The sequence below is a fragment of the Canis lupus genome, chromosome 15 (genome assembly GCF_003254725.2).
Source record: "Canis lupus dingo isolate Sandy chromosome 15, ASM325472v2, whole genome shotgun sequence".
In the NCBI taxonomy this organism is placed as follows: domain Eukaryota; kingdom Metazoa; phylum Chordata; class Mammalia; order Carnivora; family Canidae; genus Canis; species Canis lupus.
The window spans coordinates 7,896,409-7,922,250 of record NC_064257.1 but is presented as its reverse complement, the minus strand read 5'-3'; the positions used below and the strand labels follow the sequence as shown (position 1 = coordinate 7,922,250).

Here is a 25,842-nt window from a genome sequence, read left to right as displayed (position 1 = left end):
GCTCGTGCAAGGCAGCGGATTGATTATATCCTGGCACATTCTTGGCTTTGAATTGTCCTCTGTTTTATGGAATAATGTTCTGAGTTGGCAGGTTTTTTTTTTTTCTAAAGGCCTTAGTTGGCAAAACCAAAGATGATCAGTCCTCTATTTCCCTAATTGGCAATTCTACTTGTCTGCGAAATCCAGGTAACTGGAACCCCTGATTAAAACTCTCCTGCTTGTATCCCACTCGGGGAGGAGAAGAGCGGGGAAACTGAGTCAGGAGCATCCCATGCCCACCCCCGCCCACCTGCACCCTGTATCAGTGGGGATCTGCCATCTGGGAATGGAGGTAGCGGGGTTTTTCCTCCCGAAGCCATCTATCTTCTCATCAGGTGAGGAAGGCCTAGGTGGTCACATTTGTCTTTTCTAACGGGATCCACAGGCTTCCTGTGACTTGGCACAGACCTCAAGGAAACACCCCACAGTCTCAATGCCGGTGCCACACAGCAGCATACTCCTAAACCAGCGGCGTCACATTTTCACGGGAGTCCAGGGATGTGTAAAGGAGAGGGCAGGGGACAGCGGGGTCTTTGCACACATGCCCTGAGCCCCCAAGTTTGTTTATCCACAACTGCTATGCAAGTATAAATCAGAGCAACAAATGCATCCTGCCCGGAAACGGTGACACCAACCCCGTAAATAATTATAATTTAATCCTAGAGCAAGGAGTTCTGTATGACTCCCCGAACGATTCTCCTCTGCTTAATTCCCTCCCCACTGAGTGACTTAATAGGAAAAGGAAGAGTCTTTCAGATTTGTTTCACTCCAGGGGTTTGGGCAGCACGTGGATTCGCACCTGGGGTCCGGAGCAGCGGGAGCCCAGGCGGCCCGCGGGTAAAGCAGGGAGTCGAAGGAGGCAGGCGGGACCGGGCTGTTGTCGTGGCATCTGCCTACAGAAGCGAAAACTTAGGAGGGACCTGACGACGGGTGTGACGCGTAACCCCGTGTCGGCCCGACGAGGGACCGCCATGCACACGGCGACCTCACAACTGTGCTGTCTCGGCTACAACGACGGCCTCTACACCCAACGATCCGGAGGCTGAGGCCTGACTCTGCTCCTTGCTAGCTGTGTGACCTCAAGCGAGTGACACAACCTCTCCGGACCTCAGTTTCCTCATCTGTAAAATGGGGGGGGGGGGATGGTGTTACCTACTTCACGGAGTTCCTAGGAGGAAGCAATGACACCACGACCTGAAGGGCTCAGAACCAGCCTGCAGCGCACGGACGATAAATGCTCAGAACATGATGCTATTATTGCACCTCTTACGTTCTGGAAACATTTGCATTAACATGGAGAAGACTGTCCTTATACGATGCTGAGTTAAAATGTATAAGCACAGATAGATGTTAAGACCTTAATTTTGCAATATTAATATATACATAAGCAGCCAGGGAGCTTGATCCAAGCAAAGCCAAGAGGCCAAAGGGGAATACAGCCAACGCTTATTACCTCCTACGCGTCTCTCCGTCCCTTTCACGTTCCCTCTGTTTTCTGTAAGAAGCTCACGTATTCCACTTACAATTGCAAAAATTGGTAATTCACAGAAAGAGGGCCTCAGGCTGGCGAGGCAGTGGGATTCCCGTGCGGGACAGGGGCACCCGGCTTTCGTGCCCCTCCGCACCCCGGGTGCCTGGCAGCTGCCCCAGGCTAGTCGACAGGACACCCCACGGTCCGGGTGGCTCACGTGTGCTGCTCTCGGCTCCCTGTCCAGGGTCGTGGACGATCGGGCCGCGTTGACCCGACAAGCTCATGACCCCAAGGTCTTCTGACTCCCAGCTCGCATCACCCTCCACAGTTCCAGGAAATTTGAGTTCTCTGGGCCCCTAAGTGTCCGAGGGTTGTGAGTTCCCGTGCTAACCCCCCAAAATGCTCACACTTGGCTCCCGCCGTTGGTCTGTCTGGTCTTCTGTCCCTCAAAAGACCTTGTGTTACACGGCGATGTTTCTCCCACCTGGCATGGCCCCGGGTGCGAAGGAGGCGCTCATGACCGTGCCCCCCGCCCCGTGTGCCTGCCCCCGCTTCCTCCCCACCCCCACGGGCTGCCCTCTAGCCCGCTGAAGCCTATGCGGACCCGACTGCAGACACAGGGCCCCGCCCTCACCTGAGGACCCCGCCCGAGGAGGAGACAAGGGGCCCCTCCAAGCATCACACCAGCGCTCCAGGCTCGTCGCCCACACGGAGGCGGGACGCTCCCTGAGCCCAGCGCCTCTCGGGCGCGCCCCGTGGGTCTGAGTCTGGGGCAGCGCGAGCCACAAGGCTGCTAAGGCTTGTCGTCCTTCTCCTCTGGAACCCGCCGGCGCCAGGTCTGCACGGAGGAGCCCGCACGTTCAGCCAAGCCAGGACGACGGGGGGCGCGTCGGCCATTCGCATCGGAGACCCGGACACCATGCCGGCCCGTGGCCCATGGCAGGACCTGGGATGGGGACCTGCCACCGGGCGATCCCACTCCCCGCTGGCGGCTGGGACGTGCCCTCCACTAACGCTACCATACCTCGCATCCGCACGCTGAGACTCAGCCCGCGGCCTCCGAAACGGGACGTTTCTCGCCTCAGTTATCCCGCAGGGCCCACCCCGGAATTCTCCAGCGAGGACGCGCCTCACATCAGGTACCAACAGCACCGCCCCAACGGGCCCCAGCTCCAGACACACGCAGCGCGTTTCCGTTACAAGAAGCCGACCTGCCGGCTACGGGTACATACGGGTATGGGATGCAGCAAAGCGGCCTCAGACCCCAGGGGACTGAGGGGACTGCGCTGGGCGAGCCACGGTCTCCGGGACCGACGTCTCAGGGGGCCGGGGTGGGGGGCGTGCTTACCACAGGGAGGAGCCTTCGGTGCCGGTGACCTCCAGGAAGTCGTAACCGTCCTCCAGCTGGAAGTCAATGAAGACCAGGGCGATGGTGTCGCCCAGCTCGGCCAGGATGGTCCACGTGCAGTCGGCGTTGTTGTGGTACTCCGAGGGGAAGTGGGGGCTGGAGATGATGCCGCTCTGGCCCCGCAGCGTCCCGCCACACGCGTCGTCCGCTGTGGGCAGACAAGAGGCACGTGAGCCGGCGTGGCTCCCAGGCCCCAGCACTCGCGGGCTCCGGCCAGGACGGGCAGGCAGGCCCGGGGACTGACGCACAGACAGGGTGGGCCCGGGCTCAGTCCCAACGGGCCCCATAACAGGGACACCAGGCCGGTTAAGCCGCCCACCTGGGGTCACACAGCCACCGGGCTGGGACGGAAGCCGGATGCTCAGGGCACCTTCCCAACACCGCACGTACTGCTCCGCCCTGAGCTCAGCCGTCACCTGCATCACCTTTACCGCCCTGGTCGCCACTGTGGGGAGCAGGATATTTCTTCCCACCAGATCTTAAGAAGCCTCCGATGTGGGGGAAACAAAATGAAAACTCAACACAAGTCCCTGGGGCGTCACTCATGGGGCTGCTAGCCAGACGTCTGCAATCCTCCCTCCTGCCCTCGGCGGCGGCCAGGCCGGCTGCCCCCGCTCACACCGTTCCCTCTGCCTACGATGCCCTCCATGCAGGCCGACTCTGCTCATGTGTATGGTTTTTTTTTTTTTAAGATTTAATTTTATTTTTTTCAGATTGTATTTATTCATTTGACACAGAGACAGAGATGCAGAGACAGTGGAGGAGGGCACTGGGGAGGGGCAGAGGGGGAAGCAGGTTCCCCACGGAGCAGGGAGCCGGACACGGGGCTCCATCCCGGGACCCCGGTCTTCACGACCCTGTGAAGGAGGACTCCCATTTTGCAGGTAAGGAAACCAAGGCACACAGCGATTCAGCTCAGAGTGACTAAAGGAGCTGGAAATCCAAACCTGATTCCGGGCCTGTGCCCTTCACGCTCCATCTCCCAGGAGCGCACGTCCTCCTTGGAGGACATGGATAAAGCGGCAAGTTACTGTGCTCGGGTGAGTCAGTTTGGGAAAGCTTCACAGAGCAGGTGCCCTGGGAGCTAGGTTTTGAAGGATGAATAGGAGTTCTCTAGATAGAGAAGAAAAGAAGACCGCATTTAAGAAAATGGGGAAACGAAGATCTGAAGCACAGAAGCACAAAGGCCCACGGCAGGTGCAAGACGAGGAGCTCCAGCTGGCTTATCCCAGGGGGGCAGGGAGGGGTGGAGGAGAAGGTACTGGAAATGTGGAGGGAGCCATGTGACCAAGAACACCGGGCCGAGAACATTTGGAAGCGGTGCCCGGCCAGCCTCGTCGGTGCCACTCCACAAGGCCGAGGTCTGTCGCAAGAGGCCGAGCCCGTGTCTAAATGCCGGGTCTCAGAGCGGGGAGGTTGTGACCGTCACAGCCCGAGTGAGCGGCCGTGGGAGGAAGACAAGGAAGAGAAGGGATTCCCCGGGCAGGCGAGAGGAGAGGACACGGCGTCCATCAGGAGCGGCCAGCAAGGGACGGGAGGACGCAGAGAGGACAGGGGGGCTCCTAACGGGGCAGCCGGGCAGGCACTGAGCCACCCGGGGACACGGGGTCCCCGGCAGACGAGCGCCCTCCCCGCGGAGGGTGCACAGGCTGCGCTGCCCCCGGGGAAAGAAGCCAGGGGCCCGCGAGGCGGGAGCAGCAGGATGAGGCAGGAGGCTCCAGGGACGCGGGAGGGCTCGGGAGGCTGTGACTTGCCGTGGCCAGCAGGCGGGAGCCAAGGCACCTGAAGGGAGAGCGGTGAGGGCAGGGCAGGGGCGCCCCCGGGTGGGCCAGGTGGTCAGCGCAGCGCCCGGCGAGGCCGAGGGGACCCAGGGCTCAGACACCCAACCAAGCCACCCTCGGGCTCCTCCCGCCGACCCACACCTGCCCGCCCTGCGTCCCGGAGGGAGCCAGGCAGCGCTCCCCACCCAGCGCCTCGGGCCGGGTGGGGCCACGCCGCCTGCACCTGCTCCTGCTCCCCCGCAGCGGCGTCCCGGGTGGGGCGGCCTCCCCAGCACGGCCTCCCGCCCGCTCCAGACTCGCCTCCGGCTGCTGATCCTCACCCCGGAGCCCGGGCCACCTGGAAACAGCCAAGGACGCCACTCCTCCCCGGTGAACCTTCGGGAACCAGAGCACCCCGAGGCTTGCGGGGGCCTCTCGGGACCTTGCCTCCCCGCAGCCTCCCCCGCCTCTCTGGCCTCGCCCCCGCCCTTCTGATGTGCCGAGCGTCCCTGGGCTCCAGAACCTGGAAAGTGCGGTTTTCTCTTTCTGGAAACTTCTTCCCAGCCTCCCTGGGCCGGGCCGGCCGCACCGCAGCCTTTAGGTCCCAGTCTAAGAGCCGCTGCTCGAGGATCCTTCCACATAGGGCGCCGCACACTTTCCCATAATGAATGGGTTTCGAGCGCTGGTGGACGGGTTCTGTCGTGATCTCCCGTCTGGAGCGTGACCCCCAGCGAGGGCGCCGAAGCCGGATGCAGGCTGCCCGTCACCGCTGGCGTCTTGTGCCATCACAGCCGCCTCGGGGGCTTTCGGAAGCTCGTCCCAGATGCGAGTCCTAAGCGTCACCTGAAGAAGCGTCTTAAAAGCCCACGCGTTTGCCGCGGCGACCTGGGGGCTCAGGAGCAGGAGTCTGTCGCTGGGAAGGAGGAGGGCCTCGACGGAGCGCGTGGGGCAGCGGCCTGCTGGCTCCGAGGAAGGGAGAGACCCGCGGCACCAATGCCTCGCCTGGCGGCGGCCTCTCCACCCCCACTCCCGAACAGTGAAAGGGCAGGGACGCGAAGCTCGGAGAGGTGGAGGCACGTCCTGTGTGCACACGGCGGGTGGCCCGTCGGGGGTCCCGTGGAGCGTCTCTGTGCCAGGCCCGGGGCCCCTCCCGCGACGCCCGTGCCCCAGCGGTCTATGGGCCATCCGGAGGTCTCTGAGGCCCCTGATCCCAGCTGGTGGCCTCCAGGCCACGTGCACGGACACTCGGGGGCCACGACTCGGGGGCCTGAGGCCCCGTGGCCACCACCTGCACCTTGCAGGCTCCCCCGACACCCCCGTTCCCGGCGTACTGCTCTGATGGACCAAGCTCTGCCCGTTGTTTGGAGGTTTCCCCGCACTGTGCACGGGGCACGGATCTCCTGGTGCAGCCTCAGAGCCCCGGAACGTGACTCCAGCTGATACCGCGGACCTGAGCGCTCACGGACCCCCCCCAACCCCCCGCGTCCCGTAGCAGGCGTCCTGCAGTGCCACTAAGCCGTGCAGGGTCGCAGCAGCAGGTGCGTTACACCCAGAGCTGCCCTTCCAGGTTTAGGACTTTCCTTAGGATCAACTTTAAGTTCCACGGACATTTTTTCAATTAACGAGAACTTTAGAGAGCGATCCCTCGCTGCCATCGATCCCTCGCTGCCGTTGGGAGTCTGCGGACAGTCCGGGGACTTGGGGTGGGGATGGAGGAGCCAGCTGCGCTCCCTTGCCTTGCTCGGAGGCTCTGCGGTGGGACTGGTCACTCCCTGGCGCCTGCGAGCCGGGATGCCCTTGGCTCTGGGCTTCCGTCCACGGCCTGAGTCCCCAGGCTACTCGCCTCCGGGGAAACAACCCTCCGCATGGCCCCGCGGGGGATGCGCCGTCCGACCACGCAAGCGTGAGGCAGGGAGCCAGGGCGCGAGTAGCCCCTTGTGCTCTGTGGCTCAGGGACCCTGGGAGCCCCGGTCCCTTCTTCTGGGGGCTCAGGTTCTGCTCCTCTGTCCTCGGCTCCATCAAGGAGACCCCTCCTTAAAACGAAGACGTTGCAAACGCCGAGAGTACGGCCATTTCTGCCCATCCCGACTGCGGCGCCTTCCACGGGTGCGGTCGCCCCGGCGCGCTCTGGGGGCCGCAGCAGGTGGGACACGGTGCGTGGTGACGGAGCTCTGGGGCTTCCGCCGTAGGCAGCCGTCGTGCTGGAGGCTCCACCGACGCTCTCGTTTAGTCCTCACGCTGCCCAAGAGATAGATCCATACGGTATCATCTTTACAGATGAGGAAACTGAGGCCGTAGTTTTAAAACTTGCCCACGGTCACGGGGCTGCTAACTGCTGGAGGCAGGTTTCGGAATCCAGGGGCTCCGACTCCGGACCCAGGCCGTCGTCCACCTGCTCCCAGTGCTCCCCCTTGGCTCTGCCGGGGGTGGGGGGCTGGCCGCGGGGGTCCGTGCAGTCTCCCGGGTGCAGGCCAGCTACCCGCATGCAGGTGGAGGTGGGGGGTCTGGAATCAGGCTCCCTCTTCAGAAGGCGAGTAGCCCCTGGCAGGTTGGGCTCCCCCGATGGCACCTACCTGCGCCCCATCAGCAGGGCGGTCCCCACGTACCCCCTCTCCCCTCTCCCATGGCCCCCCGACCCAGATGCACCATCTCCAGCCCGCCTGCCTGCTTAGAGTAGCACCCCCCGACTTGTCCTCCCGACTGGGCCGCTTGCCAACCACAGTCCCGCTCATTCTGGTCTTCAGAGTGAGTTTTTGAAAAAACTCAGTTCAGCTGCACCATACCTGCATGTGAAGCTCTTCCCTGGCTCCTTCCTGAACTTAGAACCCAACCCAAACGCCTCCCCACCCACCCCCCGCCTTTCTACTTTGCCACGTGGGCCTGTTTTCTGTGTCTCTAACATGTCAAACTCTCTCTTGCCTCAGGGCCTTTGCACCTGCCACTCCTGTTACTGGTAATGCCCTCTTCCGAGTCTTCCCATGAGCAGCTCTTCTCATTATTCAGGACTCCGTTCAGATGTCTGCTCCTGACAGCTCCATCTAAAGCAGCCTTCCTATCACCAGTCGCTTCACTTCCCTCATGATCTGAAAGTTGATTTTTTTTTTTTCTGTTTTCCGCCTCCCAGCTGCTAAAATGTAAACTCCATGAGATGGTGGAGTCTGGCCTGACTTTTCGTCACTACGATTCTCCGTGTCTAGAACATAAACGTGTGACAATCGGCCGTCAGTGCACGAGGACGGGGTTAATAACTGGCCGACACGTGGTAGGCCCTCGTGGAACGCTGCTGAATCCTCGGTGAACGGGTAAGTAACTGGCCCTTCAAGGCCGCAGCTCATGCTCCCACTTCACGGTGCGGAGCGGCTTGGCTACACGCTGGCACGGCATGGCTGGGGCCGACCGCGACCGGTCTGACGCACGCTCTTTCCATGAGACGTTGCCTGTCCCACGTTGCCCAGGCTCCTCCAGCTGGGGCTAGCAAGCCGGGAACGCAGCGCCGTCCTGCAGCCGCGTCCCATCCCTGGGGCGGGGCAGCCAGCGCCGTTGGCTTGAACCCCAGAGGCCAAGCGCTGTTTGCTCAAGCTGCTTTCCTGCCACCTGGCTCGCAGCCCCCAGCACATCTGACCCCCACAGCCTTCTGTACTCCGGGGCCGAGGCCCCTCGTGAGTTAGAGACCATTTGCCGAAACCCCCGTGGTCTTCCTTCCTGCGATTCAAAGAGGTTGCACAGAGCTCAGAGCCCCCGGGACCTCTACCTTTGACGAGGTTTCCGGGGTGACACAAAGCGGCAGGAAGTGCCTCTGCCAGCTAGGCCAAGACCCAAAGAGCCAGCAGCCTCGGGATGGGTCTCCTTGGAGCTCAGTGGCACATCCGCTCTGCCCCCCGATGTCCCAGTGGGTCCTCTTTCCTGCCTTGTCTGTGCTACGTCTACCTGTCAGCCGGGCACGCAGCGTGTCCTAGCCCCCGGCCTGCTCTGGGAGGCCTCGGGCTGAGTGTGTGTCACTGGCTCTGGGCTGACCAGGCTGGGAATGTGCCTTCGGGCTTGCACGCCCACACGATGCAGCGGCGAATCAGACCCGGCCAGCCAGCCACTCATTCAGCAAGTATTTCCGGACCACTGCCCAGTGGATGAGGTTTATCTACTCACAGATGCCAGCCCTTGAGAGGTCTACACCAGAGGAAAAGAGGCCAAAAGGCTTTAATCTTTCCTGAGTGTGAACCGTTAACTCTGGCATGACCGCGGCTCCTGGCATCGTGCAGAACATGATGAGCACCCGCCGCTCCCGGGAAGCCTGGCCTCCTAAGGAAGTGGGGTTTGGAACACCGCTTCCGGAAATTCACCGCGGACACTTCTCAGATGACAGCTTGTGGGGAATTAGAAACCAGAGATGGACCCGAGGCCCGGAGGATGAGGGAGGCGCTGGCGGCTCGAGAAGTGGGCAAGCCCTCTGTCCCCCACCGGGCAGCGCGTGGTGGTGCCACACCGCAGCCCCCGAAGGCCCCCAGGAGCCTCCGGACCCGGAGCCTTCTGCAAGTCATATGCGACCCCATTGGCTGGCTCCCTGGTGTGTTCCAGAGGAAAGCATTCTCTGGTGCCGCTACGTTGGAAGCTCTCAGGAAAGACTTAGGAAGATCAGCCTGGGCCTCTTTCTGGAAGGGCCTTGCCCCTGCTAGGGAGCCTGACCTTGACCTCGTCGGTGATGAAGAGCCGCTGGCGGCATGACTGTCGGATCCCTGGCTCAGGGAGTCCACTGCAGCAGTTCAGAGTAGTTTAGGATGGGGGTGGGGGCGCGGGTGGCGGCCGGCCGGCCAGCGAGGGCTGCTCTGCGGTGGGACGGGTCACACAAGACGTGAGGCAGTCCAGACCGTCCCTAGCCAGAGCACCAAACAAGGGCAGAGGCTTGGAGGTGAGTACTGGTGCAGAGAGAGAGGTGTCAGGACGTGGTGGCTGATGGCCAGGCGTGGGGGGGGGGGACTGTAAATGCCACTGGGGCATCTGGCTTGGTCACCATGGGTGGTGACACTCTTCGCCTCAGTGAAGGAACCACGCAAAGGGAAAGAATTAGATTTTGGACGTGCCTCATTGGAAGCACACTCCGGGGAGAGGTTCGGTTGAGCCTGATACCCATGTGGGTCTGTAGCGTAGGAGACACACATTGGAGAGTCTCCTCCAAGCAAGACAGAAGCCACACAGGGTGGGAGGGACCCGTGGGGGGCTCAGGGGTTTAGCGCCTGCCTTCAGCTCAGAGTGTGATCCTGGGGTCCCGGGATTAAGTCCTGCATCGGGCTCCTTGCAGGGAGCCTGCTTCTCCCTCTGCCTGTGCCTCTCTCTCTCTCTCTCTCTCTCTCTCTGTGTCTCATGAATAAATAAATAAAATCTTAAAAAAAAAAAAAAAGAAGCCACACGGTGGATGAGAAATCCCAAGAGATGCAGGATGTTCCCAGCAGCAGGTCCATGCTGGGCCCTAGGGCACTGAGGACACGGCTGGGGAGCAGAGGGGAAGAATCGTCATCGTGTGAGAGGCCAAGAGGAAGGGAAGAGGCTTGGGAGAGTCATGTCCCCAAAAGGCACCCACACACCCATGAACCACTGCTGTGCTGTGAGTGCTGGGGGCGTACTATCACCCTAGCCCACTCCACCCCCACGCCTGGACGTGCAGGCCCTCGACTGGGGGCCGTGCGCCCACCTGCAAAGGAAGGCTTCCAGGAGGAGGCCCTCATCACTCATCTTTTACTACACTGATTTACAAAAAGGCCTTTCCCCAGCCAGCCAAGTTCCTTCCAGGTGAAGGCCCTCTTTGTTCAGGACAACATCACCCTTCGCCTGTAAGGAGATGGCAAAGCCAAGAGGCCACGGGGCTCTGGTGCCTAAGAAGTTGACGCAAGTCCCAGTTCCCAGGTCTGCAGAGCAGAACCCCGGGGAGGCAGGGAGTTCCAGGTTCAGAGGAGGCTAAAGCTGATGAAGGTCCTGAAGGTCCCGGGAGGGAAAGTGAATTCCTACTGTGGGAGGGACGGCTGTCGAGGAGGGTTATATTGCACGGGATGGGGTGCAGAGGCTCCTCTGCCTCTCGTTCTTGGGCTCCCGTTATTTTTTAGTTTCTTATTAACAGAGCATGATAGTTACAGTGTCGTAAGAGGAAAGAGAACGGCGGGTCTTGTTTCACGACTCCAGTAGTTGATTTCGTGTACTTCCAGGTTTTGTATCTCTTTCACGTGACCCCCCCGTCCTGGGAAAGTCAGAGTGTTCAGCTGGGACATGCTCTGAGCAGGGGGTGGGGAGGGATGCTCTAAGAGGAGCGGACAGTAGGGAGCAGAGCAGTTGTTAGGCTGTGGGTGGCCACTCAGGGCCACACACTCGTGTGGAGGGGCCGTTCCTGGTAACAATCACATGATGAGAAGGCACGTCCCAAGGTAGAAATGGGGCCGGAGAGGAGCACTTGCGAAGGTAAGAAGGGAGGCTCTCATTCCCTTGGGTTCCATCAAGAAGGACGGACGTGGCTGAGGAGGAATCAACAAACATGGGGCCAGGTGGCAGCTCACACTGGCCGCGTGGGGCCTGTCTGTCGGGAAGGCGCTCACAGCCATGTGTAGGCCCAAGAAAGGGTGCTATGACCCATTAATTACATCCGTCTGTGGCGTGGGAATAGGGAAGAGATCCACGTGCCAATATTCTCCGCCCCCGGTACAGACGGCACAGAGGCTGTGCACACATGACGGGAAGAGGGAGCAAGTCTCCCCGAGCTAGTCTTTGGGTAGTAATTACAGAAAACTTGCCTCCAAGGGAAAGGTAAAACTTGAACCCAAGGAGACCTACACATTCCAGTCATTTCTCAACTCCTTGAAATAATTCCTCCAAGACCTATGTCTGAGTGTTTTGGGATCCACACAATTTAAAGATGAGAGTTTCGAGAAGAAAAGAGTGGTCAATAGTGCAAAAGGCTGTTGAGAGGTCAAGAAAAGGAAGGGCCCCAACAGTTCCCATCTGATTGGGCAACATGATACAGAATATTGGGGCCAAAGGCCAGTCTACAGACACGTAAGTGGGAAATGGGGTGGGGGAGAGGCAAGGCTGGATGGAGCTTTCGAGATGCTGGGCGCTTCTCGTAGTCCAGGAAAGCCTAGAGCATCATGTCACAGCCTTTAAAAGGTGGCTTAAAAAAGTCTACACGTGGCAATGATCACAATTACACACATGTGCATGATATACACAGAGTGCAGCATGGACTGGAATGTAGGAAGGAAACACACAAAAATCATTAAAATTTTGTTTCTTCTTTACTCTTTTCTGAATTTTCTAAGATCACTTGAAAATGATCACGTGTTATTTTTATCATCAGATGAGAGGCATGGAGAATTAGAAACAGACTCCGTTATTCTGGGCTGGACGAGCAATAAGAAATCAGCCGGGAAGAGGGTGCCCCACCATCCCGGTCTGCCGGGGGCTCAGGGCACGGCCAGGGTGTGGGAATTTCAGAGCTAAAAATGGGAAACTCCTGGGAAAACCAGTCACCCTAGCCGCCCCGGAGGGAGGTGGTGGGTTCTGGTGGGGCGCTGCTGGGGTCAAGAGGTTTTGAGCATGTCTGGAGGCTGGAGGAGGGCTCTCTGACGCAGGGAGAGGCTGAATTTACAGAAAATTTATAGGAGAAAAAAAAGAATTGCCGGGGGGAGGCCGGCAGGAAGGAAAGCTTCAGGAGATCCTTGCACGTGGACGCTCCCTAATGGAAATGAAACCGTGTTTCTTGCAGACGGGACGGCAGACTGGCTGAAAAGGAGTTTACTGAAAGGGATGGAGAGTGCACAGCTGAGCGCTGGAAGGTCACATGGGGCTGAGAAACCTCTAGAAGAGCGGGGGCCCAGCCCTCAGTGGTCGCCAGCAGCAAGTACCCCCAACCTAGCCGGGGTGGACGGCGTTGCCCCCCGAAGGCCGGGCCCCGGGAAGCCGCAGCAGCCCTCTCCGGGTACGGCCCAGGGCCCTCCCGGCCACCTACCTCTGCAGGAGGGCAGGGGGAAGTCCCACGTGGCGCTGCTCTCGGAGCCGGCGAGGCAGGTGAGCACGGCGTGGCCCTCCAGGAAGAAGCCGGGGTTGCAGCTGTAGCGGACCTTGTCTCCGAGGTTGAAGGTGGAGCCCTGCTGGACGCCGTTGGGCAGCCGCCCCGGGTTCCCACACGCGTGGCTGGGGAGGACTGCAAGAGAGGGAGGTCACGGCCTGTGAGTGGGCGACGCTGGCCCCCCATTCCCGTGCGGCGCCTGCCTGAGCACGTCACCCCTGGGTGTCGTCCCCCGTGGGCAGTGGGCCCTCCCTCGGTGCCGGGCCCCCTGATGCTCGCAGCCTCCCGTTCGGGGGGAGCCACGCCTGTGGTTCGTAACCCGACATCGGATCCCCCGCCTTTCCCCGGATCACGCCCGCCCCATCACTCGGGGTCCCCCGGGGAGACCACTTCCATCCCTTGGGCTCAGCTGCCCCATTTCCGATCCACGGCCCTTACGACCAGGGAAGGGACGTGGAGCAGGGCACAGGGTAGGTGCTCATTAACCAGGGCCCTTTCTCTCGTGTGCATGTGCCCTGGCAGCCGGGGGGCCGTGGCCCAGCGGGCTGGGGCAGTTGAAGGGGTTGTTAGCGCCGGAACAGGCAGAGGCGGGAAGACCAGAGCCTGAGTCCTGACCGACTGACCCGTTTAAGGGGGGGGGCGGGGGGGGCAGGAGAAGGTAACGTACAGCGTTGACCCGAGCCAAAGCAATCACGGGCAGCCGCGAGTGTGCTCCCGTCACCCACAGGGAGTCGCGGAAGGTGCCAGAGCGTTGTGACCCGCCCATCTGGGGCCAGGGTGGGTGCGGCCCCTGCCTCAGTCGCTTGTTCAGCCCAACCCAGCTCCCCCAGCCTCTGCCTTTCTCCCCAAAGTCAGAACTGCCTGTGTCCTGAAGGGCCACCTCCTGCCAATCCAAGATGCCCCCAGAGGCCAAGGCCGAGGGCTCACAGCCACGTCCAGAGCGCCATCCAAGCAGGTGGCCGTCACCTGGCAAGGGTTCGCTGAGGCGTCCCTGAGAGGCCCAAGAGCAGGGCGGCAGGGAGTACAGACTCCAGAGCCCGGGGGCACACACAGCCCGCCCGGTAGCTTACCCCCCAGGGCCCCCCCCCCCCCGAGTGAGCCTCTTAACCTCCTGTGCCCCAGTCTCCGCCTCTGCCACACGCACATCACAGCACCACTTTGCTCCCTCACTGGATATTCATGACAATTAAACGAGCTGAGATATGCTAAGTGCTTGGGACACAGCCTGGCACACGCGGGAGTACAACACTTGGGAGCCTGAGCACCCAGTGCACGCTCAGTGAGATGTGCACGATTAAAGGCTATTATGTGCTCTGACGGGACAGGGACCAAGCAAGGGACCAAACCCAATCTGGGGCAGTTGGACACGGCTTCCTGGAAGAGGCGACATCCATGCTGAACCCAGAGATTAGTAAGAATTAGTGAGATCTGGGGCGCCTGGGGGGGCTCTCTTGGTTAAGCGCCTGCCTTCAGCCTGGGTCATGACCCCAGGGTCCCGGGATCCAGCCCCGCATTGGGATCCCTGCTCAGCAGGGACTCGGCTTCTCCTTGCTCTGTTCCTCTCACCACTCGTGCTCTCTCTTTCTCAAATAAATAAAATCTTAACAACAACAAGAGAATTAGCTCGGCCAAAGAGCGTTCCAGGAGAAGGAAACATCACGCAAAGGCCCTGAGACCGACGTGATCTAGGAGCTCCAGAAGTCTGAAACAAGAGGGTGGGGATGGCAGGGAGGAGGCGGGGCCAGCCTGGATCTAGATGCTTCGCAGCCCTGCTGGGCCCGACTCCCGACCGTGCTGCTGCCTTCAGGGACCCTCTCCACCAACTCTGGGGGCCCCATAAGCCTCGGACGGGAGGCTTTCTCTCTCTCTGTCTCTCTCTCTGTCTGTCTCTCTCTCTCCGTCCCTTCCAGGAGGAGCGAGCTCGTGGCAGAGACAACGGCGGACGTTGGAATCACCTGGGTCTGTACCGGGTGCTGCTCGGTCTCACTCTGGGGCCTGAGTCATGGGACCTCGGGGAGCCTCGCCTTCCTGCAATAGGCAAGGAGAACAGCAGCACCCACTGGGGTTACCGGTCGCGGGTGGCGCGTGGGGCCAGCGCCCGGCACGGGGCGGGTGCTCAGGCAGCGGCAGACGCGCGGTGGCCGTCGCAGGACCCCAGGGCAGGGGCCTGGCCCGGTCTGCACATGTGCCGGGAGCCTGGGCCCGCTGGCCTTGCTGTGACATCACGGCGTGGCCCTCAAGAGCTGTCGCGGGGTGGCTCGCGCATCGGTTCCCGCCTTCAGGCCACCAAGGTCGGTCATGGGCCTACTCTGCCAGGAGAGCAGCCAAGGACACAGGCAGGGCCTCGCCCTGGGCCGAGGAGAGCCGGAGCTCCCGGCGCCCAGCTGCCTGCACGGGGTTGAGGACCCAGACGGAAGCACCCGGCCAGCACCCACCCGCTGCCCCCTCAGCGTCTCCCACCGTGATTCCAGCCTGGCCGCCTCCGCAGCCCATGACCCCCGCTCCGTTTCCCGGGTCCCACACTCTACTGGCCACCTCCGCTTCCTGCCAGCTTCCCGTCCCCGCTGCGGGCGCCCACGCGGTACCCACGATCCCGGCGGCCGGCGGGGCTGGCGGGACCAACGGGGTCGGGGGCGCCAACAGAATGGCGGGGCGCCCTCCACCCCGGCCGCCTCAGGGGTCTCCCGCCACCAGCAGGCCGCCCGGGACGTCACGGGGAGACAGGACCCACGCGGGGGCCTGAACGCGCCTCACCCAGACCCGGACGAGGGCGGGGCGGCCGCCTGTCACCTGCCCTAACACCTGTCGCCCCCACACACGACCCCGTACCCCAGCCCCCCGAGAAAGCCCGCGAGCCCGGCCCTGCGCGCCTTCCCGCTCCCTCCCTCCCTCCGCGCCCGAAGCCCGAAGCCCGAAGCCCGAAGCCGCCTCAACCAACCCTCAACTGGTCTCTATTCCGCGTCCCGGTCCTGCCCATCGGATTAAGCCCGACGGCTGGCTGCCAGCTTCCCCTCGGCCCGCGCTGCTGGCTTCCGGTTTCCCGAGATCCCACGATGCTGGATTACACGGTTTCCCATGATCCCGCGCTCCTGGATCCCACGGTTTCCTGAGATCCCACGCTGCCCGAATTCCAGTTTCCCATGATCCCTCACTGGCGGATTCCACGGTTTCCCATGATCCCACGCTGGTGGATTTCACGGTTTCCCATGATCCCTCACTGGTGGATTCCACGGTTTCCCATGATCCCACGCTGGTGAATTTCAAGGTTTCCCATGATCCCTCGCTGGTGGATTCCACGGTTTCCCATGATCCACGCTGGTGGATTCCACGGTTTCCCATGATCCCTTGCTGGTGGATTCCACAGTTTCCTGAGATCCCACGCTGCCCGAATTCCACAGTTTCCCATGATCCCGCACTGCTGGATTCCAAGGTTTCCCATGATCCCTCACTGGTGGATTCCACAGTTTCCCATGATCCCACGCTGGTGGATTCCACAGTTTCCCATGATCCCACGCTGGTGGATTCTACGGTTTCCCATGATCCCACGCTGGTGGTTTCCACAGTTTCCCAGGATTCCCCCGCTACTGGTGCCACAGTCTCCCATGATCCCTCACTGCTGGTACCAGTTTCCCATGATCCCACACTGCTGGCTCCAGCAGAGTTTCTCATGATCCCCTGCTGCTGGTACCAGTTTCCCAGGAATCCCCACTTCTGGTGCCACAGTCTCCCCAGATCAGCGGAGCCGGTGGCTGTGAGTGTCTGTGCGAGTTGGCAGGTGGGGGGCAGGTAGGGGGCTGGTGGGGGGCAGGTAGGAGGCAGGTGGAGGCAGGTGGAGGCAGGTGGGGGCAGGTGGGGGGCAGGTAGGGGGCAGGTGGGGTGCAAGTGGAGGCAGGTGGGGGCAGTGGGGGCAGGTGGGGTGGAGGTGGAGGCAGGTGGAGGCAGGTGGAGGGCAGGTGGAGGCAGGCGGAGGGCAGGTGGAGGGTAGGTAGGGGGCAGGTGGAGGCAGGTGGAGGCAGGTGGAGGCAGGTGGGGGCAGGTGGGGGGCAGGTGGAGGCCAGTGGGGGGCAGGTGGAGGCAGGCGGAGGGCAGGTGGAGGGTAGGTAGGGGGCAGGTGGAGGCAGGTGGGGGCAGGTGGAGGCAGGTGGGGGCAGGTGGGGGGCAGGTGGAGGCCGGTGGGGGGCAGGTGGAGGCAGGCGGAGGGCAGGTGGAGGGTAGGTAGGGGGCAGGTGGAGGCAGGTGGGGGCAGGTTGGGGGGTAGGTAGGGGGCAGGTGGAGGCAGGTGGGGTGCAGGTGGAGGCAGGTGGAGGGCAGGTGGAGGCAGGTGGGGGGCAGGTGGAGGCAGGTGGGGGCAGGTGGGGTGGAGGTGGAGGCAGGTGGGGGCAGTGGGGGCAGGTGGGGTGGAGGTGGAGGCAGGTGGAGGCAGGTGGGGTGCAGGTGGAGGCAGGTGGAGGGCAGGTGGAGGCAGGTGGGGGGCAGGTGGAGGCAGGTGGAGGCAGGTGGGGGCAGGTTGGGGGGTAGGTAGGGGGCAGGTGGAGGCAGGTGGGGTGCAGGTGGAGGCAGGTGTAGGGCAGGTGGAGGCAGGTGGGGGGCAGGTGGAGGCAGGTGGGGTGCAGGTGGAGGCAGGTGGGGGGCACATGGGGGCACGTGGGGGGCCGGTGGGGGGCACGTGGGGGCCTGTGGGGGGCAGGTGGAGGCCGGTGGGGGGCACGTGGGGGCACGTGGGGGGCAGGTGGAGGAAGGTGGGCAGCAGTGGGGGGCAGGTGGAGGCAGGTGGGGGGCAGGTGGGGGGGTGGGTCAGGTAAACATTTGGAGGAGAAAGCAGAGGTGAGCGAGGGAGCCAAGCGGGGAAATGGGATGAGAACCGGTGTAGAATTAACATTTCATTTTCCGCAAAGAGACGCAAAGACCAATTTAATTAAATTACTAATGTCAAATTTTTTAATGAACCTGCTTCTGCTTTGGGCTTTCTTCCTCCGAAATTAATGACTGGAACGTCACTATAAATAAAAGCCGATTCTTTTTAAAAAGTCGCCCTCTACCCCTCGCGCTCTCTTCAGAGGAGCTGAACACAACCAGCGCCCCGCGGGCCCTCCACGGCCGAGGGTGCGCCCCAGCAGCACGGCCTTCCCGTCGCGGCCCCCGTCGCGGCTCCCGTCGCGGCTCCCGGGCCGGGCAGGCGTTGGCTTGCACCGCGTGGGCCCTGCTCGGCTGCCTCCTCCCGCTGTGACCGTGAGCTGCAACCGTCCCCTCTGCCCTCTCACTGTCTCTCAGTTCCTCATCTGAAGGTAAGAATCCGTGTCCTTCGCATGCTGGGGATCGTAGTAGCTTTCGGGGGCTGAAACCACGCACCCCACGCTGGAACGGCTTAAAAAAAAAACCAACACGACCCATACGTATAGTCTCACAACGTGCAGGTTTAGGAGCCCAAAACCGAGGTGTCAGCAGGGCCACGTCCCTGTCCCTTCCCAGCTTGTGGGGGCCCCCGGGCAGCCTTTGGCGTTCCTTGGCGCACAGACACGTCACTCCCGCCCTCTGCCTTCACGTGCCGTGTTTCTCGGTGTCTCTAAGTTTCAGCCTTTTATAAAGACACCGATCATCCTGGTGTATTTTATATTTTATTTAATGGGCTTATTTGACACCAATCATTCTGCATTGGGGTTAGGACCCCAATGGGCGCATTTTAGGTTCATCATCTGCAAACATCCGGTTTCCAGGTAACGTCAAATGCACAGCTGTAGGCGGCTACAACTTCAGTATATCTTTTCGGGGATCCGATTCAACCTACAGAAGGGCTGGGGTGCAGATTACGGAATATTAGATCTATACTATCCACTGCTCAGTTCCTGGTATGTTTTAGCCCCTCGGCCCTCCCCTCCAACGACAAATTTATTTTACTTAATCCTCAAAACCATCCAGTGGGATACCTGGATCCTCGGTGTCATTTTCATGCTCATTTTACGGATGGAAACACTGCGGCACAGAAAGGTTAGGCAATTCTAGGAAACGGCAGAGCTAGGCCATGAACCGGTCTTCCTGGCTCCACTGATCAGCACCCTCACTGCACTGTGACCCAGACAGCACCCAGCACACAGTGGGTGCTCGACCACCGGGCTCCTCAGTCCCCCTCCTTTACTGCAGGTGCCGTGACAAGATGAAGGGTGAATACCTGACTGTCCAGATTTAGCAGTCTGGTTCTTTCTTCCTTTTTTTTCTTTTTCCTCCCGTCTGATTTACTAACCTTGTATTTTTTAATAATGTCAAGGGCAACATTTAAAGCGTGGGCCTTTGTGATGTGTCTGATGCGCAACTTGCTGGACGGACAGGGGAGATGGGAGATAAGCCGCAAAGCAGGCCTTTCGAGGTGCGGCATTCTTTGATTTTTTTTTTTTATTTTGCCCGTGTGTTTTCTGGCACAGATATTATAGCTGTTCACGCTCTCCCGTCTATAAAACTTCCCTTTGATTGCTTACAAAATGAAGAGTGGGATGTTTACATCCAGCGCAGCGCAGAACAATGCTATTAAAGCTGTGCCTGACATTGAACAATTCCATTGTAGATGAGCTGCGGGGAGTTTTGTCCCTTCCACAAAGCCTGGCTCTTGCCAATCAACATATTATTCTCAGTGATTGTCTGACAATGAATCTCCTCTGTGGCTGGAGTGTGGCAGAAGCCACACTGTGCCCTGTTTTATTTTTAATTTGAGACTTTAGTTCCCGGATTACAATGAAGAGTCATTTACGCTCTCTGGACAAGCACCCTCCGTGTGTTTTGGTTTCTTATCTTCCACCAAGTAACTTGTTTCATCTCCATGGCCGTACAGTTGATACTAGGGGGCAGGATGGCTGGGAAAGCGGATTCAGAGAGAAGGATTGCACGTCCCACACCCCTCAATATGGGAGAGAGGAGACGGTGTTTCCTGGGTGGGGTGGGGGGTCACGGTCAGGGGAGGGAGGAATGAAACCCAGCATCTTCCAAGCGATTACCCTGTGCCAGGCGCTTCTGCGTCGCACGTGACCTTATTTCATAAAGCGAATCTTTGTAACTCCCTTACTCCTACCAAACTCCCTCTGGCCTCGTAAACACAATTTACTGCACACTTACTATGTGCTCTCCTCAGGGCCAAGTGCTCCATCCGCATTTCCATCCTCGGAGAACCGCCTCCACTTGCGGGCTCTGCTCCCTCTCGGCCCGTCTGACACGTTATATACTTGACACACTTGAAATCCTTGGTCTCCCTCTGCTGCAATGGAAGCTCCGTACGGACAGAGTGTTTAGCCTATTTGGTTCACGTCTGTGCCCCAGTTCCTGGGACACCGCACCTCACTTATGGGAATGCTTTGATGAAAGCTTCCTGGAGGACTCGGTGATCTTATTTAACCCTTTCAACCGCCCCCCGACAGAGATGCTGTCATCATCCCTCGTTGAGACGGGCATGATTGCCGAGAGGCCGGGGCGTTTTCTCAGGGCCCAGGGCTCGCTGGGGGGTACATGGCTGGGTTTCCGCGGCAGTACCTGGGTGCTGGGCCCCAGTACTTTGCATCTGCACCGGGTCGCACGGGCACCGACCACTCCGCCTACGGTCCACGGGCCCCGTGCATCCTGCAGCGTCCTTATAGGGCGCCTGCCCGTGGGCGGGGTACGCCACCCACAAAGCTCACAGAGCCCTGTCCTGTCCGGTGCCAGGCTCACGCTCTCCCCGTGAGCATGCTCTCTTGGCTCAGCTTTGCAGTCTTTGCAACCTTCAGCATCAGGGTCGTGGGGGCAGGTTTACAAAGATACTAATGCCCATCCCACAACCCACTGAGTCAGGGTTTCAGAGTGGAGCCTAGGTTCGTCCACGGTCTGCAAAGCAGAGCTGGGACTGACAGCCACTCGCGGTGGCCTATCATGTTGGTCATTCCATTAACCCCGTTGAGTTCTCTCTCTGAGCTGTGAACTGTTCAATCTCCAGAGCTTTGCTTGAGGCTGCACTTTGACTTCTGGGGGCAGGCGAGTGTGGCCTCTCCCCTGGACCTCACGGTGCTCCATAAATCACACTTGTCCCATCCTTGCCTCTCCTTTCATATCCGTCCTCCCCGGACTTCTGCACCCCACTCTGATCTCCTTGCTGCTGCTGCTGCTGCTGCTCCCTCCAAAGTACGGTCCCCACTGACTCTGGAGGGAGCATTCTAGAATGGCAAATTTACCATGGCTCTGCCTTGTTCACCCCATTGGGCGCACACACGTGCCCGACGTGGCACACGGACCAATGCAGGCCCTCTGTTCTTTTGCGTGATTAACACAAGAACAAATAGCGATTTCAAAGTGCAATAAAAATAAAAGGAAAGAGAAAGAAAGCCTCGAGAGCTTTCCCACTGCTGTTAGGATACGTCAAGGCCGACACTCACGCAGCTCCATCCTTCCATGATGTGACCCTGGCCGACAGCCTCGGCTTTATCGAGCTCCCCCAATCTTGTCCTGTCCACGGTTGGGTTGCGATTCTAAAGCCCAGGCTCCCCAAGCACATCTTGCCTTTCTTCCAAATTGCCCATCTGGAGAACTCCTACTCACCCTTCAAAGCCGTGCTTACACGTCACTTTCCCTGTGCAGCCTTCCTTGAAACCCTTCGTGTCTTGTATAAACTGTAAAATCCCAGGAGAGCCCATCGTGATAGGATGCAAATGCAAGCACGGTGCCACTGGCAGTTGGCTCCCCGAATCCTGGAACTCTCCCAGCCCGATGATTATAGGGGCCCTCCTGGTCATCCGGTCATCTTGTGACCTCACACCCTACAGCCGACATGATTGGGGTTTAGGGGTCCCGCTTCGAGAACTACTTTGGAGTCCCCGTCACACGTACGTCCCTGCACTCATCCTACAACACTGCAACTCCCTCACCCACTCATTTACAACCTGCTGGCTTCCGAGCAGCAGCTAAGCCTGCCTGTAATTGTTTGTTTAGGTGTCTGTTTTCATCTCTGGACGCCCCCGAGGGGCGGGGATGACTTATTCTGCATTTATCTGTTGTTTGACTTAATGCCTGGCAGGGAGAGGGTGCCTTGTTGGAACGTGTTGAATAAATTTTATACGTGTGCGTGTATATATATAATGTATATTATATAAATATAAGAATGTGCATTATGTATTAGCATAAATATATACATATAAAGCCACAAACTAGTGCAGGGTTGGCAAACCGTTTGCTGTAAAGGACCAGATAGCAAATATTTTTGGCCTCGCCTTATGGTCTCTGTCTCAGTGAGTCAACTTTTCCACCGTAGTGCAAAATCATCCACAGACAACACATGTTCCAATAAAACTTTACTGAGAAAACAGGCAGCCAGCCCACGGGCCACGGTTTGGCAGCCCGGAACTAAGTGGATTCAGTCCTGCTCTTAGCTCAGGTGTACAACTTTTTTTTTTTTTTTTTTTTCCTGGGCATCGAGGATGGAACGGGCCAGGAGGAGAGCAGCCAAGCAGGCGGGAGTCGTGGACGGAGGAGACTGGCAGGAAGCGGGCAGGGTGAGCAAGGCACTGAGCCCCTGAGGACAGAGACGCAAGTCCCATTTCCTTCCTGTTCCACTCGCAGGGCGGCGCTGTGCTGGCTGCTGGGAAGGGCCTGCCGGGTTCAGTCTCCACTATCCTGTTTTTTCTTTTTAAAGATTTATTTTTATTTATTTATGATAGACACAGAGAGAGAGAGAGGCAGAGACACAGGCAGAGGGAGAAGCAGGCTCCATGCAGGGAGCCCGACGTGGGACTTGATCCCAGGACTCCAGGATCACCCCCTGGGCCAAAGGCAGGTGCAAAACCACTGAGCCACCCAGGCATCCCCGTCCTGTTTGAATCGTACGTCTCAGCCCTCGAGCTGCTCTTGGGGTTGGCATTCGTGAACCCCACGACGGGAAAGAGAACGGAAGGCTCCGTTGTGATGATGTGATGATGGCAACGGTCATGGCCTGGATGCTCAACACGAGCCAGGCACCCTGCGCAGCTGTCCGGGCTCTTCTATGTCATCTTCCCTGGACAGAGATCCCATGCGGTCCCCGTTTTGGGGGCTGGGGAGGAGGCTCAGCAGGGCTAACTCCGGCCCAGCATCACACTGCTGGCTGGGGTCAGAGCTGGGGTCGAGACTCACTTGACCACACCACTTGACCGCGGTGCTGGTGCCGTGTGTTTCGTTAGGTTGTAACCTCAAGGCCATTTTCCCAGCTCTGGGCCCCTGCATGGCGGCTCCCTCTGCCAGACCCAGGGCAGCCCCCCAGGCCCGGGTGGATCCTCGTCGGCCCCATCTCCCCACCCCAGCGAGCAAGGGTCTGTGCAGGCCTCGATGCTCCCACCAGCGGGGGCCACACAGGGGCTGTCGTCGATGTCTCCTTGCCGCTTGGTAAGCACACGACCCCCAAAGCCTCTTCCCCCTACTGGCCATAAAGGCAACACCCTAGGCCCCAGAAGAGAGTTGCCAGTGAAAACAAAAGATGCCCAGTTAAATGTGAATTTCAGAGAAACACAAACGGAGGGTTTGGGGAATGGGGTTGAGTGTAAGTCTATCCCACACGATGATTGGGATATACTTATATTAAGGAATATTTATTAGTTGAGATTCAAGTCTATGCAGCCACCCTATATTTTGATCGGCCAATCTCGGCGACCCTGCCCCAGAGGGAAGTCACCTCCACATCAACATCCTCAGCTACTTACGGGACCAGGGATGTCTCTGGGAACAAGGGGAAGAGGAAAACGAGAGGACACAGGAGAACACGAGGGTGAACAGGGCGGAGGCGGCGGCTGTGCAGGGGGACGCGCAGAGCCTCCCGGGCGGGGCCTGCCTACGTCTGAGGTGCAGCAGGCTTACGGGGGGCAGTGGGCCCCGCTGCCCCGGGTCGGTCCCTACGGGAGCCTCCAGCATCTGCTCTGCACCATCGCGTCGCTGTCCCACGTCAAGAGCTGGTGGCTTCCGATGAGCCGATGAGCCGCCACCCCCCGGCCCCGGCGCCGCCGAGCTGCTGGGGACAGAGCCAGGCGGAGGATCCTTGGTGCCCGCGGGGCAACGCTGCAAGATGCCCCTGGGACAGCTCGCCGTGCAGCTCGGGGCTGAGTGTGACCGACTGCGGAGCCCGGAGAAGCTGGCCAAGCAGGCTCCCCAGGACGAGACAGACGTCCCGTGAGGAGAGCGCTCGGCAGGTGACGGAAGCTCCCCAGTACTCCAGAAAGTCCGTCCTCCGGGAGAAGCCACTGCTCCGAGCGTACCCGAGTCTTCAGGAGAGCAGCCTCCCGGGGCCCGCTTTCACCAGAGCCCCCGGGAACGGGATGCAGAACACCCCCGGCTGCCCCCACCGTCCTCCCCCTGGAAACACCTAGTACCTTCTCAATTGTTCTATGAAGCACATCTTGGGAGTCGCGAGATGCTAGGCTGAGACGAGCCTGCGCTGCCTGGTTCACGCCAATCATCACCCCCGGGAAAGGGCAGGAGCCGTGACGCTGCACATCTACATGGAACTTTCCCGGTTAACAGGATTTTATTTTTTATTTTTTTGCAAACATCAGCCCCCTTGGGCATTTCCATGCTTCTGCTTTTCCGGAAGCCGGGACGGCCCGAGGTTCTCAGGGCCCCCTGGTCGGCGGCTCTGAGGACTGGGATCGATTGTCATCCGAGAAGTGAGCTTCGCACTCCCTGCCGAACGCAGCACGTGTCACACAAGGGCAAGGACACGGATTGCGTGGCAGGGCCCAGGCCCTGTGGGGCTGGCACGGGACGGCCCTGGGCCTCGGAGGCCGGCACCTGCCGAGGTTTATGCCCGGCCCCGCCGCAGGGAGTCACCGACCCTGAACCAGTCTCGGCAAAGGAGCTTGCAGAGGCCGCGGCCCCCCCTGGCTCGGCAGGTGCTCAGGAGGCTGAGACCCGTACCTGGGGTGAGGCGGCCCTGTGGGAGTCACCCTTCCCCCGCTGGGCTGTCCCCACCCCCCCACCCCCCGCCGCATGCCTGGCCCCTCCCCTTGCCCGTCCCCGCCCCCCCCCCCCCCTCCGCAGTCCCCTCCCAGGGCTGGGCCTTACATCCCCCCGACCCTGCTGGCTAGCAGGCAGTGTGAGCCCCGAGCCCACCGGAGCCCCCTGGCCCGCACGGGCCCCAGGCCCCACTTCCTGCACCCGCTCCCTGCCCGGGGCCCAGAAGCCCTGGGACACCTCACGGCTGTCTCCCTCCTTGAGGCAAGACGCACCTTGGCTTGATCCTGGCAGGAGAAGCCCAATATTCCGAAGGATCTGGGCCCCCTGGCTGCCCTTTTTCTAAGAAAAATTCAACAGAGGGGCCCAGAGAGGAATTGAGAAGGGGGCGCCCAGCCGCTGTGTCCCCCCACTTCCTGGGCCTTCTGCAGGGGAAGGGGACATGGCGACTGCACGGCACTGGTGAGACGCTGCGGCCGGGTCCCCACCGGACATCTGCGAGCCCTCCTGTCTCCGTCAGCTGCCTTGGGACCCCCTGACCACCTCTGGGGTCTCACCGGACGGTCACCCTAAAGTCCAAAGCCTTTGTGGGGTCTCCTGTGCGGGTGCAGACCATGCACCTGGGCCTCCAGGGTTGGGAGGCGGAACTGGCTCTGCCCCCGACGAGCTGCTTGGCTTGGGGACCCCACAGAGTCCTATGCCTGACACGGGCGTGGATCCGTCGTTCGAAGGCGCTCCTTTACGCACAGACACAGAGACACGGAGACACACAGAGATACAGAGACACAGAGAGACAGAGACCACAGAGACACAGAGAGACAGAGAGACAGAGACAGAGACAGAGACCACAGAGACACACAGAGACACACAGAGAGACAGAGACACAGAGACACACAGAGACACACAGAGAGACAGAGACACAGACACAGACACACAGAGACAGAGACCACAGAGATACAGAGATACACAGAGAGAGACACAGAGACACACAGAGACCACAGAGACATACAGAGACAGAGACACACAGAGACATACAGAGAGACAGAGACACACAGAGACACACAGAGACAGAGACACACAGAAACAAAGAGATACAGAGACACACATAGAGACACACACAGACACAGAGACACACATAGAGACAGAGACACACAAAGAGACACAGAGACACACAGAGATACAGAAACAAACACACACA

The 25,842-nt window shown here is 60.1% G+C and overlaps 1 protein-coding gene across 1 annotated transcript in view; it reads right to left on the bottom strand.

Annotated features, from left to right (window-relative positions):
- CSMD2 (CUB and Sushi multiple domains 2) overlaps nucleotides 1-25,842 on the bottom strand; it is a 489,398-nt gene that overhangs the window by 319,107 nt on the left and 144,449 nt on the right. Inside the window, exons 4-5 of the mRNA XM_049094020.1 lie at nucleotides 12,663-12,857; nucleotides 2,859-3,066 (exon numbers count right to left, since the gene is read on the bottom strand). Coding sequence (XP_048949977.1) covers nucleotides 2,859-3,066; nucleotides 12,663-12,857 — 403 coding nt within the window. The remainder of the gene's footprint in view (nucleotides 1-2,858; nucleotides 3,067-12,662; nucleotides 12,858-25,842) is intronic.